The sequence below is a fragment of the Dipodomys ordii genome, unplaced genomic scaffold (assembly GCF_000151885.1).
Source record: "Dipodomys ordii isolate 6190 unplaced genomic scaffold, Dord_2.0 Scaffold20, whole genome shotgun sequence".
NCBI classification, from domain to species: Eukaryota; Metazoa; Chordata; class Mammalia; order Rodentia; family Heteromyidae; genus Dipodomys; species Dipodomys ordii.
The window spans coordinates 7,910,171-7,925,220 of record NW_012267236.1 but is presented as its reverse complement, the minus strand read 5'-3'; the positions used below and the strand labels follow the sequence as shown (position 1 = coordinate 7,925,220).

The 15,050-nt window shown below is 48.1% G+C and overlaps 1 protein-coding gene across 2 annotated transcripts; it reads right to left on the bottom strand.

The window, feature by feature from the left end:
* Window positions 1-700: 700 nt before the first annotated feature.
* Mpv17 (MpV17 mitochondrial inner membrane protein) lies at window positions 701-14,873 on the bottom strand. 2 transcript variants are annotated; one of them, XM_013013585.1, is made up of 8 exons: window positions 14,840-14,873; window positions 14,287-14,361; window positions 3,971-4,086; window positions 3,674-3,766; window positions 3,497-3,592; window positions 3,257-3,289; window positions 3,009-3,061; window positions 701-1,694 (listed from the first exon to the last, which is right to left on the bottom strand). In XM_013013585.1, exons 2-8 carry the CDS (start codon window positions 14,354-14,356, stop codon window positions 1,625-1,627), a joined length of 531 nt encoding a protein of 176 aa, XP_012869039.1. In that variant the 5' UTR covers window positions 14,357-14,361; window positions 14,840-14,873; the 3' UTR covers window positions 701-1,624. The 2 variants fall into 2 exon arrangements, with proteins under 2 accessions (XP_012869039.1, XP_012869042.1); XM_013013588.1 differs by lacking the exon at window positions 14,840-14,873 and adding an exon at window positions 14,440-14,812.
* Window positions 14,874-15,050: the final 177 nt, after the last annotated feature.

Here is a 15,050-nt window from a genome sequence, read left to right as displayed (position 1 = left end):
CATGGTGAGGGCGTGTCACTTCACTTTTATGGACTTCAGCGTTCACCCTTTTATTTTCATTTTTGTTAGTCCTGGGGCTTGAACTCAGCGCCTGCACATTGTCCCTGAGCTTCTTTTGCTCACTGCTAGTGCTCTACCACTTGAGCTACAGTGCCACTTCCAGTTTTCTGTTGGTTAATTGGAGATAAGAGTCTCATGGGTGGGCTGAGAAGGTGGCTTAGTGGCTCAAGCAGTAGAGCGCTAGCCTTGAGCTGAAGAGCTGATGGACAGCGCCCAGGCTGAGTTCAGGTCCATGACTGGCAAAAAAAAAAAAAAAGTCTTATGGGCTTTCCTGCCCAGGCTGGCTTTGAACTGTGATCCTCATGCCTCAGCCTGCTGAGTAGCTAGGATTGCAGATGTGAACCACCAGTGCCTGGCTGGTGTCCACCTTTTTAAAAAAAGGGTGGGCTTGGAGGCCTACACTTCTTTTTTTGGGGGGGGGTCCGGTCATGGGGCCTGAACTCTGGGCCTGGGCGCTGTCCCTCAGCTCTTCAGCTCAAGGCTAGCGCTCTACCACTTGAGCCACAGCGCCACTTCCAGCTTTTTTCTTTTTGCATATGTGGTGCTGAGGAATGGAACCCAGGGCCTCGAGCATGCAAGGCAAGCGCTCTACCACTGAGCCACCTTCCCAGCCCCTACACTTCTTTTCAGCTATATTTTATATAATTTTCTGCTAGTCTCACTCATGACATCTGCAGTTTCCAGATTACATACTTAATAAAATATATTTACTGAGAAATCAATAAAGAATTTGTGAGGGTCCAAAGAGCACTAGGATAGAGAAAGGTAAGAGTAACTATGCAAAATGGGGATGGATGCTCTTTCTTGGAATGTGGGTATAAAGTTGAAAAGGCCACATAGTTCAACAATTATTTGTGGAATGTGTGCTATGTGGTAGGAATATGATAGCAATGTTTCAATTAATGACAGACAATATTCAGAATTATAACAGCTGAAAAATTCTTACCATCTAGTTACAGAAGCTATTGTAACATCATAGTGCAATACATTATTCATGTAATTCTAGCAGAGACAAGCCTACAAGCCAGTTGTAGAAAAGTGTGGCATATTTAATTATGTACAATAATACAACTTGATAATAAATGACAATGTTACTGGTTAATGTATTTACTGTATCATTACAGTGCATCACTACTTATGAAAAAGCTTTCTCTGAAACAAGCCATGTTACGCTGGCAGAGCCTGATATATCTTTTGTTTACTGTCTTTTTTTTGTAGTACTCAGTGCCTTGCTCTTGCTAGGTAGGCACGCTACCACTTAAGCCACACTTCCAGACCTGCATCTCATTTATATCAGGACGCCACATCAGTGGCTGACTTATACCATCTAGGCTCATGTAAGTATGCTCTCTAATATTCACACAATGAAACTAATGACAGTTCTCAGATCTGGTTCTGGTGATTTCAGAAGCAGCCTGTGCCATTTCAGAATGCTAACCCCAGTAAGGTCCACCCCAGCAAGCCTGCCCCACAGAAACGGATGTGCCCACTCTGAGAAGGTGATCTAACCATTTCAGGATCAAGGTGCATCACTGCAAGGTAAGAGTGACAGGGCAAAGTAGCTTTAGTGCTGATGCGCTTTCCAGGACAGGTAGGAGTTCCAGACAACAGCAACACACTGGACAATGGCCAACCTAAGGAACAGGGATACACTTGTGAAGAGGAAGAAGAGAGAAGTAGAGAAGGGACAAGTTAGGGAAAGTATGACCAAAAAGAAGGGCTTATTCTGGGAATTTCCAGATTTGGGTTTCCTTCAGCCCCTCTGGAGGAACTATGCAGCTCACACCAGAGGACAGCCAGCTCAGATGCAATGCTCTCTCAGAGGAAGGTCTCAGAAGCTTAAATATCCCAGCAGGTCTCCTGTCACCCACAGCTCTGTGATCTGCTCCTCGGTGTAGGCTCTTTCTAAATACATTCATCTGTCCATCCTGTACCTACAGAGATTTCACTTTCCAAAATGTGCTGCCTGCCATATTAAGTGGCACCTTCTTTATTTTAACCTTGATCTAGTTTTAGAATGCTGGGAAGAATTCAAATGTTTAGGATATGGTTTGCAAGTCCCTAGTCTTCTCTAAAGAGTTTCATATTTTGCCCATGCCCAAGACAGTTTGTCAGCAAGCATTTTAACAATTCATCTTGAGTTCACCTCTATTATTTATTATTCTTTTGGGGGGAGATTTGAACTAGGAAACTCACACTTACATGGCTTGCTTGCTTGGCTGTTGCTCTACTGAGTCATGCCTCCATCCTAGCTTTTTGCTGGTTAACTGGAGGTAGAGACTCATGGACTATTTGAACTGTGACCCTCCAGATGCCAGCCTCCTGAGTGAACTAGAATTACAGGTGTGAGCCACTGGGACTCAGCTCTATTTTTTTTTCTTTTGAAACAACTTTTATTATCAGGTCAAAATAAGGCGTCACATTGACCTTTAGTTCTAACTTTTTAAATTAGGCTTCCAGTATACCATAGCCAGGCCCTGTCCCTGCAGATAAGCCATCAACACTGGAGAGCTCAGGTGGAGTATGGACAAGAGCTGTGGAGACAGAACCCTCCCTAGGAATGTGACAGGTAAACAGGAATACTCCAGGCCAGTTTCTCTAAAGGATCAGAGGTTCTAGATAAACTGCTTGGGAATCTGAGGAGCTCTGCCTAGGGAGGTAGGAGTTGACTGGGGAGGTCTAAAGGAAGTCAAGGTTGAAAGGAAAAAAAATCTTGTCTCCAACTCTTGGTAACCCAGCTCTTCCTTGAAAGGTAAGGGGCTGGGAATGTGGCTTAGTAGTAGAATGTTTGCCTAGTATGCATGAAGCCCTAGGTTCAGTTCCTCAGTACCACATAAACAGAAAAGCCAGAAGTGGCACTGTGGTTCAAGTGTAGAGTGCTCTGAATTCAAGTCCCAAGAAAAAAGAAAAAAAACAAACAAAAAAGGTAAGGTAGGGATCTGTCATACCTGTAATGCAGGGGGACCAAGTAGAAGTTGGCTAGCTGCACAGCGGGCCAGAGCTACAAGAAAAGAAGGCAAAAGTCAGTGGCTTCCTCCCACCAGAGCTCCAGACTCACCCATGCCTGCTCCTGCCCCAGCTCCTACACACGAAAAGCTAAATGTGAGTGCTTCCCTGAGCATGGTGCCCACATGGGGAAACGAGACAGTAATCCCATCAGAGGGATTCCTGTGCCAGCTGAAGGATTGGTTCTTACATAGTAGTTGGTGATGAGGGCATCAGGATAATCCTGGGGGAAACAGAAGGAAGAATTAACACTTGCACACCCAAGCCGCTGCCCTCACCCTGCTTGAGTATCACCAAGGGATCCAGAGCACACTCCTGCTCCAACCTCCCCTCAGCTCCTTTCCTCCCTGCTCAGAGACTCTCTTCACACTTTACTTTTGCCTGTCTTCTTTCCCCGTGTCAGTCCTCTGGCCAGCAGAGATCCACTCACCCGCTGTAGTTTAGCCCAATTGTCCTGGGCTGACAGTCCATTGAGTGTCCCTACCAGTGGGAGGAAGCAGCCCAGAAAACATGGGGCAAAACCCCCCTAGGGAAGAGAAGTTAGAACCCGTTAAGTACGCCACCATTCCCAGGTGCACCTTCCCCAACTATTTTCTCCTTTGCTCACCTGATCCAATAACATCTTCTTAAGTGCATCCACCTTGGTGGTACCAGGGATGAACCGATCCAAAACCTTGTACCAACCTCCTACAACAGGGCCCTGAAAATAAACCCCAGACAGTGCTGCAGGATGCAGTGAGGGGCACTTTATTTTCCTATTGCAAAGCTCTGTTCCCAGGCATTAGAAACCAAATCCAGGATGAGGTAGACACTGGGACAAAAAGAGGGGGGCAGGCTAGCGTAGAAGTTTGAGGCCAAGGAGAGCGGGAAATGAATTCCACTGTCCAGTGCAATCAGAACTTACCACAAAGCCACAGCCCAGGGCTACCATGGTCAAGGTACGGCCTGTCTGGTGTTCCTGCAGACCCCGCCTCTCCACGAGCTGCTGTGAGATAATGTCACCTAGGCCCATCAGGGACCCTGTGCAGGGTACACAGTGGGTGTCAGAATCTCTCCTGAGAAAGGAAAGTCTGCTGATTGAGGCTCTGGCACTGAGCCCCAGGGCTTCATTCTAGCAAATGATCACCCTTCCTGCCACTTCAGAGTCCTCCACTCCTTTAGGATGCTAACACCACATGTGTGTCCAATAGAAACTGGACGGCTAGACCAGGGCCCAAGAACTCTGCATTGAATGGCTAAAAAAAAAAATACCCTAGGGCTGGGAAGGTGGCTCAGTGGTAGAGCGCTTGCCTTGCATGCATGAGGCCCTGGGTTCGATTCCTCAGCACCACATAAGCAAGAAGAAAAAAGCCGGAAGTGGCGCTGTGGCTCAAGTGGTAGAGCGCTATCCTTGAGCTGAAGAGCTGAGGGACAGCGTCCAGGCCCAGAGTTCAGGCCCCATGACTGGACCCCCCCCCAAAAAAATACCCTAGCAAACACAAAACTTCAGATAGCAGGAGAACCTAAGGTCTCAGGGCTGAGAACTATTGGCTGTCAAGACTGAATGGGGCCTTCCAGATTATTTCATCCCCACACTGATTTTTGAGATGTGAGCATGAAACTCTGGGATCTTAGATAACCAATAAATGCCAAGCCTAAGTAGTTTGTCACCTAAACACTGTCATTTCTAGTTCTAGAAGGAATGTCATATTGTGACTAGATCATATGTACAACAGTAAGAAATTCTCTTTTCTTTTTCCCTTAGCATAATGTAAGACCCTGGCCAATGTGCCTCACATTAGACTTAAGGTCTCTATTTGTACAGAAGGCAAGGATAACTCTTTGCCTAAAACATGAAAGCTCAAATGGGCCCAGGTAGAAAGATGACTTATTGAGCTAGTCAGAGTCCCCTCAAGGAAGAGTCCTAGGCACCTATCCATACAATCAACCCAAATCCAGACTCTCAGCTTGAGTTGGCAACAGGAATTAGAGTCATCCTCCCCCTACCACAGGCCTCTGCATTCCCCCAACTGCACAGATGCTCAGCTCTAAGATGCTTTAGGCAGTCGCTGTCACTATTTACAGAGACCCTAGTCAGTCATGGTGGTGTGATGATTTCTAGCAAAGACACTACTGTAGCCCACTTGGGAGTAGCATATGATCTCCAGCTCACCCATGTATCTCACTGCGTAATGAGAGCCCTCTCCAGTGCTGAAGCCACTGCTGCCCCTATGCCCTCAATTATCCCTGAGCAAACACATCCTTCAACCCTGTGCCTCAGTCTAGAGCTGGTGCTGACGTCCACACTGGCTACACACTCACTGCTCTGTTTCCCCCATACCCTCGGAAGAGCCCCACCCCTGAACAGCCTAGGCAGAAACAGCTAGGAAAAGCTGGGAGCCAGGGATGGGGATGGTCACCCCTAGATGACCTGGACTGCTGGTCATCAAGCAGCTCTGAGACACCCTGGCAGTCCTGCCTTAGTTCCCCCGAAACTCCCAAAGTGGCTCTTCCCAGAACACATGACCTCCCAAGGGCAAGCATTCCAGAACCTTTGGTTCTCTTATTTCCTATCACACCTAACCAACTCCTTGCTAGTAGCTCAGAAAATCAAAGGAAAAATGTCAACTGTATGGCTCCAAACAATAGGACTCCTCTGGGAAAAGTCATACAGATTCTAAGGCTTGGGGTTGGGGGTGTGGCTTAGGTGGTAGAGCGCCAGCTAATAAGCATGAACATCAGATACCAAGTTTGAGTCCTGGTTGAGGGGGTGGATTCTAAGCCTGGTGTGAAGAACATGTCAAACTCAGGTATTAGGACAATGGAGAACTGAGTTTATTCCCCAACCCAAACAGTTACTTCCCTGTGCCCCACCCTTGAGGCATGGCTGGGAGAGGGAAGGAGTGAACCCAGAAGCCTGAGGCACTGGGTAAGTAAAGGGATGGACAGTCTGATAGTCTACCTAGGCTGATGCTACAGTTACAGACTCCTAAAATCCCCACTAAAGCTCCCTGAAGTTGGTGGTTATGTGTCCATAAAGGAAAGAGCCCCTGAGGCTGGGAAGGTGGCTCAGTGGTAGAGCACTCGCCTTGCATGCCTGAGGCCCTGGGTTTGATTCCTCAGCACCACATAAAGCAAAATGAAAAAAGCCGGAAGTGGCACTGTGGCTCAAGTGGTAGAGTGCTCACCTTGCATGCCTGAGGCCCTGGGTTTGATTCCTCAGCACCACATAAAGCAAAATGAAAAAAGCCGGAAGTGGCACTGTGGCTCAAGTGGTAGAGTGCTCACCTTGAGCTGAAGAGCTGAGGGACAGCGCCTAAGCCCAGAGTTCAGGCCCCACGACCGGACCCAAAAAAAAAAAAAAGAAAGGAAAGAGCCCCTGAGAGATGTGGTAATAAGTTGTGAAGCTGGGATCAACTCAGACCAAAAGAAGCAAGGAGGTCAAGGCATTCCCAGTCTAAGCTGAAATGAGTCCAGAGACCAGTGGGCATCTCCAGTCTCCTGTCCAAGCAGGGTTCCAAAGGGCCCATGTATCAAAGATGTTTCCTGAACTGATAGACTTCCCCCCCCCCCACACACACACCCTTCTCTCTTGTCGGTCATGGGGCTTGAACTCTGGGCCTGGGCGCTGTCCCTCAGCTCTTCAGCTCAAGGCGAGCATTCTACCACTTGAGCCACAGTGCCACTTCCGGTTTTCTGGTGGTTAATTGGAGATAAGAGTCTCACGGACTTTCCTGCCCAGGCTAGCTTTGAACCGTGATCTCAGCCTGAGTAGCTAGGATTACAGGCATGAGCCACCAGTGCCCAGCTCATTTCCAGTAACCACTAAAAAGCTGAAAGTAGAGTTGTGGCTCAAGTGGTACAGTGTCTCAAGTTCCAACCTTGAGCTCTCCCCCCCCACACACACAAAAATAACCAAAAACCAAATGAGAGTCAAGCCCTAGGTTCAAGACCCAGTACTGACATACAACAAATAAAACAAACAAGAGTTAGAATGAAAACTCAAATCCCTGATCCTACAATCTTGGAGACTTTCAACCATTGAGAAAGATGGATTCTAGGCTTCCAACTATTCCCATGAAGCCAGAAGGACTTCCAAGTCATAGAGAAACAGCAAGAGCAGGGGAGGGGTGGTGGTGGTGGTGGCAGTGTAGCGCGGTCTGTACTTCTAGCCAAGTCTGGTCATTTTAGACAGGTCGGTCCCAAGTTTGTCCTTTGTCCACAGATGATCAGGGCCCCGGATCAGGGCCCCTGCGGCAAGTCCAGTACCATCTAGCACTAGGTCAAGCAAGGAGCAAGGCCTGCATTGCTGGCCCCAACCATTCTTTGAGCAAGTAGAAGTCAAATATTCTGACTCCTCATCCTTCCTTCCCCAACCCAGAGCCTAAGTATCCAAACTACCCTAGACTCTAGAAGACCTCCTGGATATATTTGGTTCTTCTGGATCTTTCAACACTCTGGCTCCCTTCTCCTTGGACTCAGGAGTTGGGACTGAAGGCCTGCAGACACGTAATACCCAGAGTTCTGATGGCACAGGGAAAGATGCTACTGGGCAGTTATGCCCAATGCCAGGCTGGGCACAGAGCCCAGTGAGCAGACACTGGCGTGGGTGTGACATCATGCCCCTGGATAGATGCCAGTTCTCATGATGTCACTCTCCACTAGGTCTGGAGGTGGGGGAAGAGAAGTCTGTTTCTGGGCACCATCCCCTACCCACCAGTGGAAAAGCCCCAACCACTTACCTGTGAGAACAAATTCTATAGTGATATGGGAAGTGTTCCCCACTGATTTGTGTGTACAGGCATGTGCACGTCATGTGTGTGTGCATGTGTGTGTGCTTGCATGCTGGTCCAAGGGCATGAACTCGGCCTCAGTTTTGTACCTGAGCTTTTTTGCTCAAGGCTATTAGCCCTTTACCACTTGAGCCACAGATCCACTTCTGGTTTTGGGGTAGTTAATTGAAGTCTCATAGACTTGCTTCAAACTGTGCTCCTCAGATCTAGCCTCCTGAGTAGCTAAGATTACAAGTGTGAGCCACAGGCACCCAGCTTCCCCATGATCTGGCCCAGGGAGAGCTGAATCCTAAGAGGGAAGGGAAAACACATTCCATGGGATGGGTCTGTCATGGTGTCCTTACTCCTGGTCTTAACTCTGTCTTGTTGCTAGAAAATAAGACAGAATGGATAGTTTCAGTGCTTAGGGTGAGCCAGTGGGATCACATCCCCAGGCCTAGTAGTCTCACGTACAGGGTAGAACAGGAGGCAGCGCCCTAGGTGCTAACAGCAGCTCTATCACTGACAGTGTGAGACTTCAGTGCACCTTACTCCCTGTTCCGGACTCCATTTCCCTTTCTGTTCTACTGGGCTACACTGGATTATCTCCAAGACCTGTTTGAGCTGTCATCCCTGGCTCGTTTAATTCAGGTTCCAGGGAAACCAGGAGTTTAGCTGCTCCCATAGTGGGGCAGGTTGCCTAAGATGGATGGATCTGGGAGTGGAAGGGCCCTGCAGAGGGGAAGGGGAAGGGTGACTCAGACTCTATAGAACACACAGCCAACCTCTCCCCACACCACTGCTCCTGACGCGGGCTTGGCCCAAACTGATAAATTATGGACACTTCAGTTGAACTATTTTAGATTTTGTTCCAGCTATGGCTGCGGTTCAATCTGACAGACCCTTGCTTAGACTCATGATACCTCACTACTGGTGCCTTCAGTGATTGTATGCAATAAGGTAGTGGAGGGGAACTGATGTTCCTTGGGGTGAAACTTTGGCCAATGTGGGATAGAAGCTGGTGAATAAAGGTGTCATCCTTTCTCTAAAAGGAACTATTTATCCTAAAAAAAGATTTCAAAGAGCTTCTTGATCCATTCCAAGAAATGAAGCCACTAGTAGCCCTGAAGAGTGGCCAATTTGTAAATGGATTCTTTCATTAGTTTTTCTTTCTTTCCTACTCCTTAACAAAGCACTTGTCTATAAACTCTAGGTTCTGCTTTTTGGAAAACCAAAGTGAAGATATTATCCATGTCCACATTTATGCTATGTGGAACAAACCCAACCCCAAACCCATTATGAAAAGTAGTTTGTTGCCGGGCACTGGTGGCTCATGCTTATAATCCTAACTACTCAGAGGGCTAAGGTCTGAGGATTGTGGTTTGAAGGCAGCCCAGGCAGGAAAGTTCATGAGACTCTTTTTTTTTTTTTTTGTCGGTCGTGGGGCTTGAACTCTGGGCTTGGGCGCTGTCCCTCAGCTCTTCAGCTCAAGGCGAGCGCTCTACCACTTGAGCTACAGCGCCACTTCCGGTTTTCTGGTGGTTTATTGGAGATAGGAGTCTCACGGTCTCTCCTGCCCGGGCTGGCTTTGAACCGCGATCCTCAGATCTCAGCCTCCGGAGTAGCTAGGATTACAGGCGTGAGCCACCAGTGCCCGGCTTCATGAGACTCTTATCTCCAGTTAATGACCAAAAAAGCCAGAGTGGAGCTGTGTCTCAAGTGGTAGAGCAGCAGCCTTGAGGGAAAAAAATGCTCAGAGACATTACCCAGGCACACACACACACACACACACACACACACACACACACACACAAAGTTATTTTAATTAATTTTTGGTTTTGGGTTGCCAATAGCTACAGCAAAGTTCAGTGCCTTGAGCTTTTAAGTGTATTGTATGTTTTGGTTTTTTTGTTTGTTTGTTTTGGTGCTGGTACTGTGGCTTGAAGTCACGGCCTGGGTGCTATCCCTCAGCTTTTCCCCTCAAGTCTGGTTCTCTACCACTTGAGCTAGAGCTCTACCTTCAGCTCTTAACTAGTTAACTAGAAACTGGAGTCCTAGGTTTCTCTCCTCTATCTGGCTTCCAATCTTGAGTATCAGATCTCAGCCTCCTGATTGTAGGCAAGAGGCACCTGTGCCTGGCTAATTATTGTAATTTTTTTTTAAATCACCAAATCCTCTTCACAGAGATAATCCTTATACTGACTTTGTAAGGTTGTAGAACTCAGCTCAAGTTCTAAATGAGGAAACTGAGGCCCAGAGAGGCTTACTGACTTGTACCTTAAGGCAACTACTAAGTGCTATAGCTCGGAGATCCAAATCTCGGTCTTCTAACTCCAAGTCTGAAGTCTGTTCTGTTTTCCAATATGATGAGCTATCCCACATTCAGGAACTGTGGAGTTGGAGTCCAAAAATGGCCCAATGAGCTAAATCTACTTCCTCTCTCTATTTGTAGGTTGGCTCAAATACACTGAGTAGCAAAGAAGAAAATGTCTGAAAGCTTTGAAATAGTCTGACAAAAAGTGTTAGAAAGCCGGGCACCAGTGGCTCATGCCTGTAATCCTAGCTACTTAGGAGGCTGAGACCTGAGGATCATGGTTCAAAGCCAGCCTGGGCAGGAAAATCCTTGAGACTCTTATCTCCAATAAACTACTAGAAAACTGGAAGTGGTGCTGAGGCTCAAGTGGTAGAGTGCTTGCCTTGAGCTAAAGAGTGCAGGGAGAGCGCCCAGGCCCAGTATTCAAGCCCCAAAGTGCTAGAAGGCTACAGGTTGTTTTAGGTCTGAACTGGAATATCAGCTTAGCCTTGGGAGGATTGAGAATATGATGCTCAAGGGCCCCAGCACAGGTAGACTAAACCCCCATTCAGCCTCATTTCTGTGTTTGGGCCCCCTTGGAGCTTTAATTCTTGCCTTTTTTAGCTACAGATCCCTTGGGGAGAAAAACACAAGGACTATCCCTCCCACCTTATTCTTGATGGCCATGATGGGGAACCTTCCAGCTGGCAGTGATGGGCCCTGAGGGAATCTGAGGCTGGGCAAAGGGCCCAGCGTGTCAGTTTCCATCACAGCCACACAGCCCAGCATGAGTCACCACACACAGAGCCAGGTGAGTCATGCAGGCTGACCGACACTCTGAGGACAGGACAAGAGGTGGCTGGGCCCAGGAAACTGGAAAGGGGCTAGAGAGAGGTAAAGAGTCCATTTTCTGGCCAGTCATGCAGTGAGGTTGGCTTCTAGTGCTGACGTAGGACTATTCTGGTGAGAGGCTCCCTATTCCATTCTAACTTTCAGTTGCCTCCTATCCCTCCCGAAAAGTCCTCTTCTCAGCCCACAGTCCTCTAAACATTGGCAAGACCCCGCTTTAACATGACCACTTTTTGCTTTGTCCTGGATGGTAAGAGGCCTGCTGATGCTTCCCCTACCAAACTTATCTATCTCTGTGCCATCTTCTTGCAGCGAGGAACCTAGGTTACCTTTTCAAGATTGCTACTCCATTACTGGACTTGGAGTTAAAAACAACAACAACAAAAAACCTTGGTTAGCCAGATGATGGTGGCTCACACCTGTAATGCTAAGATCTGAGGATCATGGTTCAAAGCTAGCAGGAAAGTCTGTGAGACTCTTATCTCCAATTAGTCACCAGTAAAACAAAAAGTGGAGCTAGTGCTCAAGGCACTAGCCTTGAGCAAAAGAGCTCAGGCACTGAGTTCAAGCCCTTCCCCCCTCAAAAAAATAAATAAAACAAAACAAAAACCCTTGGTTGATATATTGTTTGGGGAGTCACACATAACAAATGATAAGAAAAACAAATGAGTGAGGAAAAAACTCAGCAAAGTAGTAATCCCTTGGAATATATGAATTTGGAAGAGATGAACAAAGAGGTCCTTAAGGTGGTTACTGATTCTGAATTACTCAGTTTTAGTATTGTTTAAATTGCAGATGCTTGTGTATTTTACAATAAAAATACTACACAAGGCCAGGCACTGATGAGACTCTTATTTTTTGTTGTTGTTGTTGGTTGTGGGGCTTGAATTCTAGGCCTGGGTGCTGTCCCTGAGCTTTTCACTCAAGGCGATTGCTCTACTACTTGAGTCAAAGCGCCACTTCCGGTTTTCTGGTGGTTTATTGGAGATCAGAGTCTCACCGACTTTCCTACCTGGGCTGGCTTTGTACTGTGATCCTCGGATCTCAGCCTCCTGAGTAGCTAGGATTACAGGTGTGAGCCACCAGCGCCCAGCTCCATGAGATTCTTATCTCCAATTAACCACCAGAAAACTGGAAGTGGCACTGTGGCTCAAGTGGGAGAGTGCTCGCCTTGAGCTGAAGAGCTCAGGGACAGTGCCCAGGCCCAGAGTTCAAGCCCCATGACTGACAAAAAAAAAAAAATTCTACACAGAAAATAAACTTGAGGGCTGGGAAGGTGGCTCAGTGGTAGAGCACTTGCCTTGCATGCCTGAGGGCCTGGGTTCGATTCCTCAGCACCACATAAGCAAAAAGAAAAAGCCGGAAATGGCACTGTGGCTCAAGTAGTAGAGTGCTAGCCTTGAGCTGAAGAGCTGAGGGACATCGCCCAGGCCCAGAGTTCAGGCCCCATGACCGGACCAAAAAAACAAAGCAAAAAAAAAAAAAAGAAAGAAAATAAACTGGAGTAAGAGTCTTAGTTTCAGCACTTATTGTGTTAATGTGGAGTCAAGTGATTCTAACTCACAGACCTTTGAGGTCTGTAGTTGAGGAGTAGTTATGACACAATGTCTACAAAAGTGCTTTGCAGGGGCTGGGAAGGTGGCTCAGTGGTAGAGCGCCTGCCTTGCACATAAGCAAAAGAAAAAAGCCAGAAGTGGCGCTGTGGCTCAAGTGGTAGAGCACTAGCCTTGAGCTGAAGGGCTGAGGGACAGTGCTCAGGCCCAGAGTTCAGGCCCCACAACTGGACCAAAAAAAAAAGTGCTTTGCAGACAGGTGATGGTGGCTCACAGTTGTAATCCTAGCTAATCGGGAAGCTGAGCTATGAGGATCACCGTTCCAAACTAGTCAGGGCAGGAAAGCCCATAAAACTCATCACCAATTAACTACCAAGAAGCTAGAAGTAGAACTGTGGCTAAAGTGGTAGAGTGCTAACCTTGAGCAAAAAAGCTCGGGGACAATGCCCAGGCTCTAGGACTAAGGCAGGGTAAATTAGGAAAAATGAGGCCTGGTGAAGGCAATTCAGAAACTAGGTAATTAAAATCAGAAGCACCATTTATGTTCCAAAGAAAAACAACAGGAAAACAACAGGATGCATTCCTTTCAGAGAGATGCATTTCTCACCCAAAGAGTTAATATTTGCTTGGCAAGATGTATGCTTTCCTGAGAGAAATGCTCCCCCAAAATGTAAGCAACCTCCTACTCAAAATGTAGACACCAGGATGCCTTTCTTATCTCAAGGATAAGCCTCCATTTTATGACAGGATGTATTCTTTTGGGACGAAATGGCCAAAACATTCAGAAACAGAAAGTGTTATAATACCAATGTGATTTTGAGCAAAGACAAACTTCTATCTTTTCCTATCTTTAAGTCAGACCCCCTACCTTTACCATATAAAGATTCCTGACATCCAAAGAACTGTATCTCTCTCTCCCTTTGAGAGCACTCACAGAGCGTGAGTGCTTGTCTATCTGATTGCCTGCTTATTCAATAAATCTCTGCCAAGTTTTCTTAACATTATGACTTTTCCAGAAATTCCTATTCTGTGATTGAAGTCAAGAACCCTAAGTGAAGAGTCTACTTGTAAAGAGAAACTTCACTAACCTTCACCTGCATTTTGTGACGATTGGTGTGTGTGTGTACCTGTGTGCGTGCTCACACACACAAAGTGCTTTGCATACTATAAAATGTTGGGGGAGAATTTGTTAATTTTCAATTTGGGGCCTCTTGGGGCAATGCCTGTAATTTATTTATTTGGGGCTTGAACTCTGGGCCTGGGCGCTGTCCTTGTGCTTGCTCTTCAGCTCAAGGCAAGGCTCTACCGCTTGAGCCACAGCACCACTTCCGGTTTTCTAGTGGTTTCTTGGAGATAAGAGTCTCACAGACTTTGCTGCCCGGGCTGGCTTTGAACCGTGATCCTAGATCTTAGCCTCCTGAGTAGCTAGGATTACAGGCGTGAGCCACCGGCGCCCGGCTTATTTATTTTATTATTATTTTTTTGTCGGTCGTGGGGCTTGAACTCTGAGCTTGGGCGCTGTCCCTCAGGTCTTCAGCTCAGGTGAGCGCTCTACCGCTTGAACCACAGCGCCACTCCCATGCCTGTATTTTAAAGGATGGATTGCTCAACCCTTTAAATTAGCCTTAGGAACTCACCGTCCCAAACACACAGATTGGGATAAGTGACGGCCAACCCTTGCAAGAGGCTGAATAGAGCAGGAAATGAAATGAATGCTCCCTGACTCCCAAATCAGCCTGTTCTGGTCCTATCCTAGTCCCAGAGACACACTCACCAGCTGTCAGGACCTGGACTTTCCACGGGTGCGCAGCTAGGGCCCTCTGGTATGCCCGCCAGAGTGCCATGCTTCCTGTCAAGCCAAAAGGAGAGGGTCACTCCCACGGCCCCTGTGCAGACAAAACCACGCCTGACTTTCCCTGGTGCTCACCCTTTCTTCCTCTCTCCACTTCCTTGTGGGAAGGACAGAGGCCTCACGAGGGACGCTCCCCGGACAGAATCCTGCCACTGGGCCACCTCAGACAACTGGGGAAGGATGTGGGCAGCTGTGGACCCCGGTGGCAGCGGCCTGCGACCTCCAGTCCTCAGCTGGGCTGAGGCTTCCGGTGCCAGAAGGGACTCCAGCCTCCACCTAGAGCTTGGGTTCCCCGAAAATGATAGCAGTCATTCTCTACATTCAGCCTCGGTTGGAACTAAATCATATGCTTCCTGAGTGCAACCCTGCACTAGAAACAGCCCGTCACCGCCAGGCCCGGCAACAGCCACAGCAATGGCAAGGGGTCGGACGCCGAGCGCTGCAAGCCGGCCAGCACACATCACCCGTCACTCACCTGAGGCCGAGCTGGGCCCGGCCTAGCCCCGCCCACGTGACCGGAGCTGGGCCACAGACTTCCGACTCAAACCCCGCCCCTTCCCCCGGCTGCGGCCCGAGGCCGCGGGTCGCTGGGGCCCAGGCGTGGCGGCACCCCGACCGCTGCCGCCGGGTCCCGCCCGGGCCCATTCTGTGGGCTCTGCCAAGCCTTGGCCCAGCAGTCAGACCGC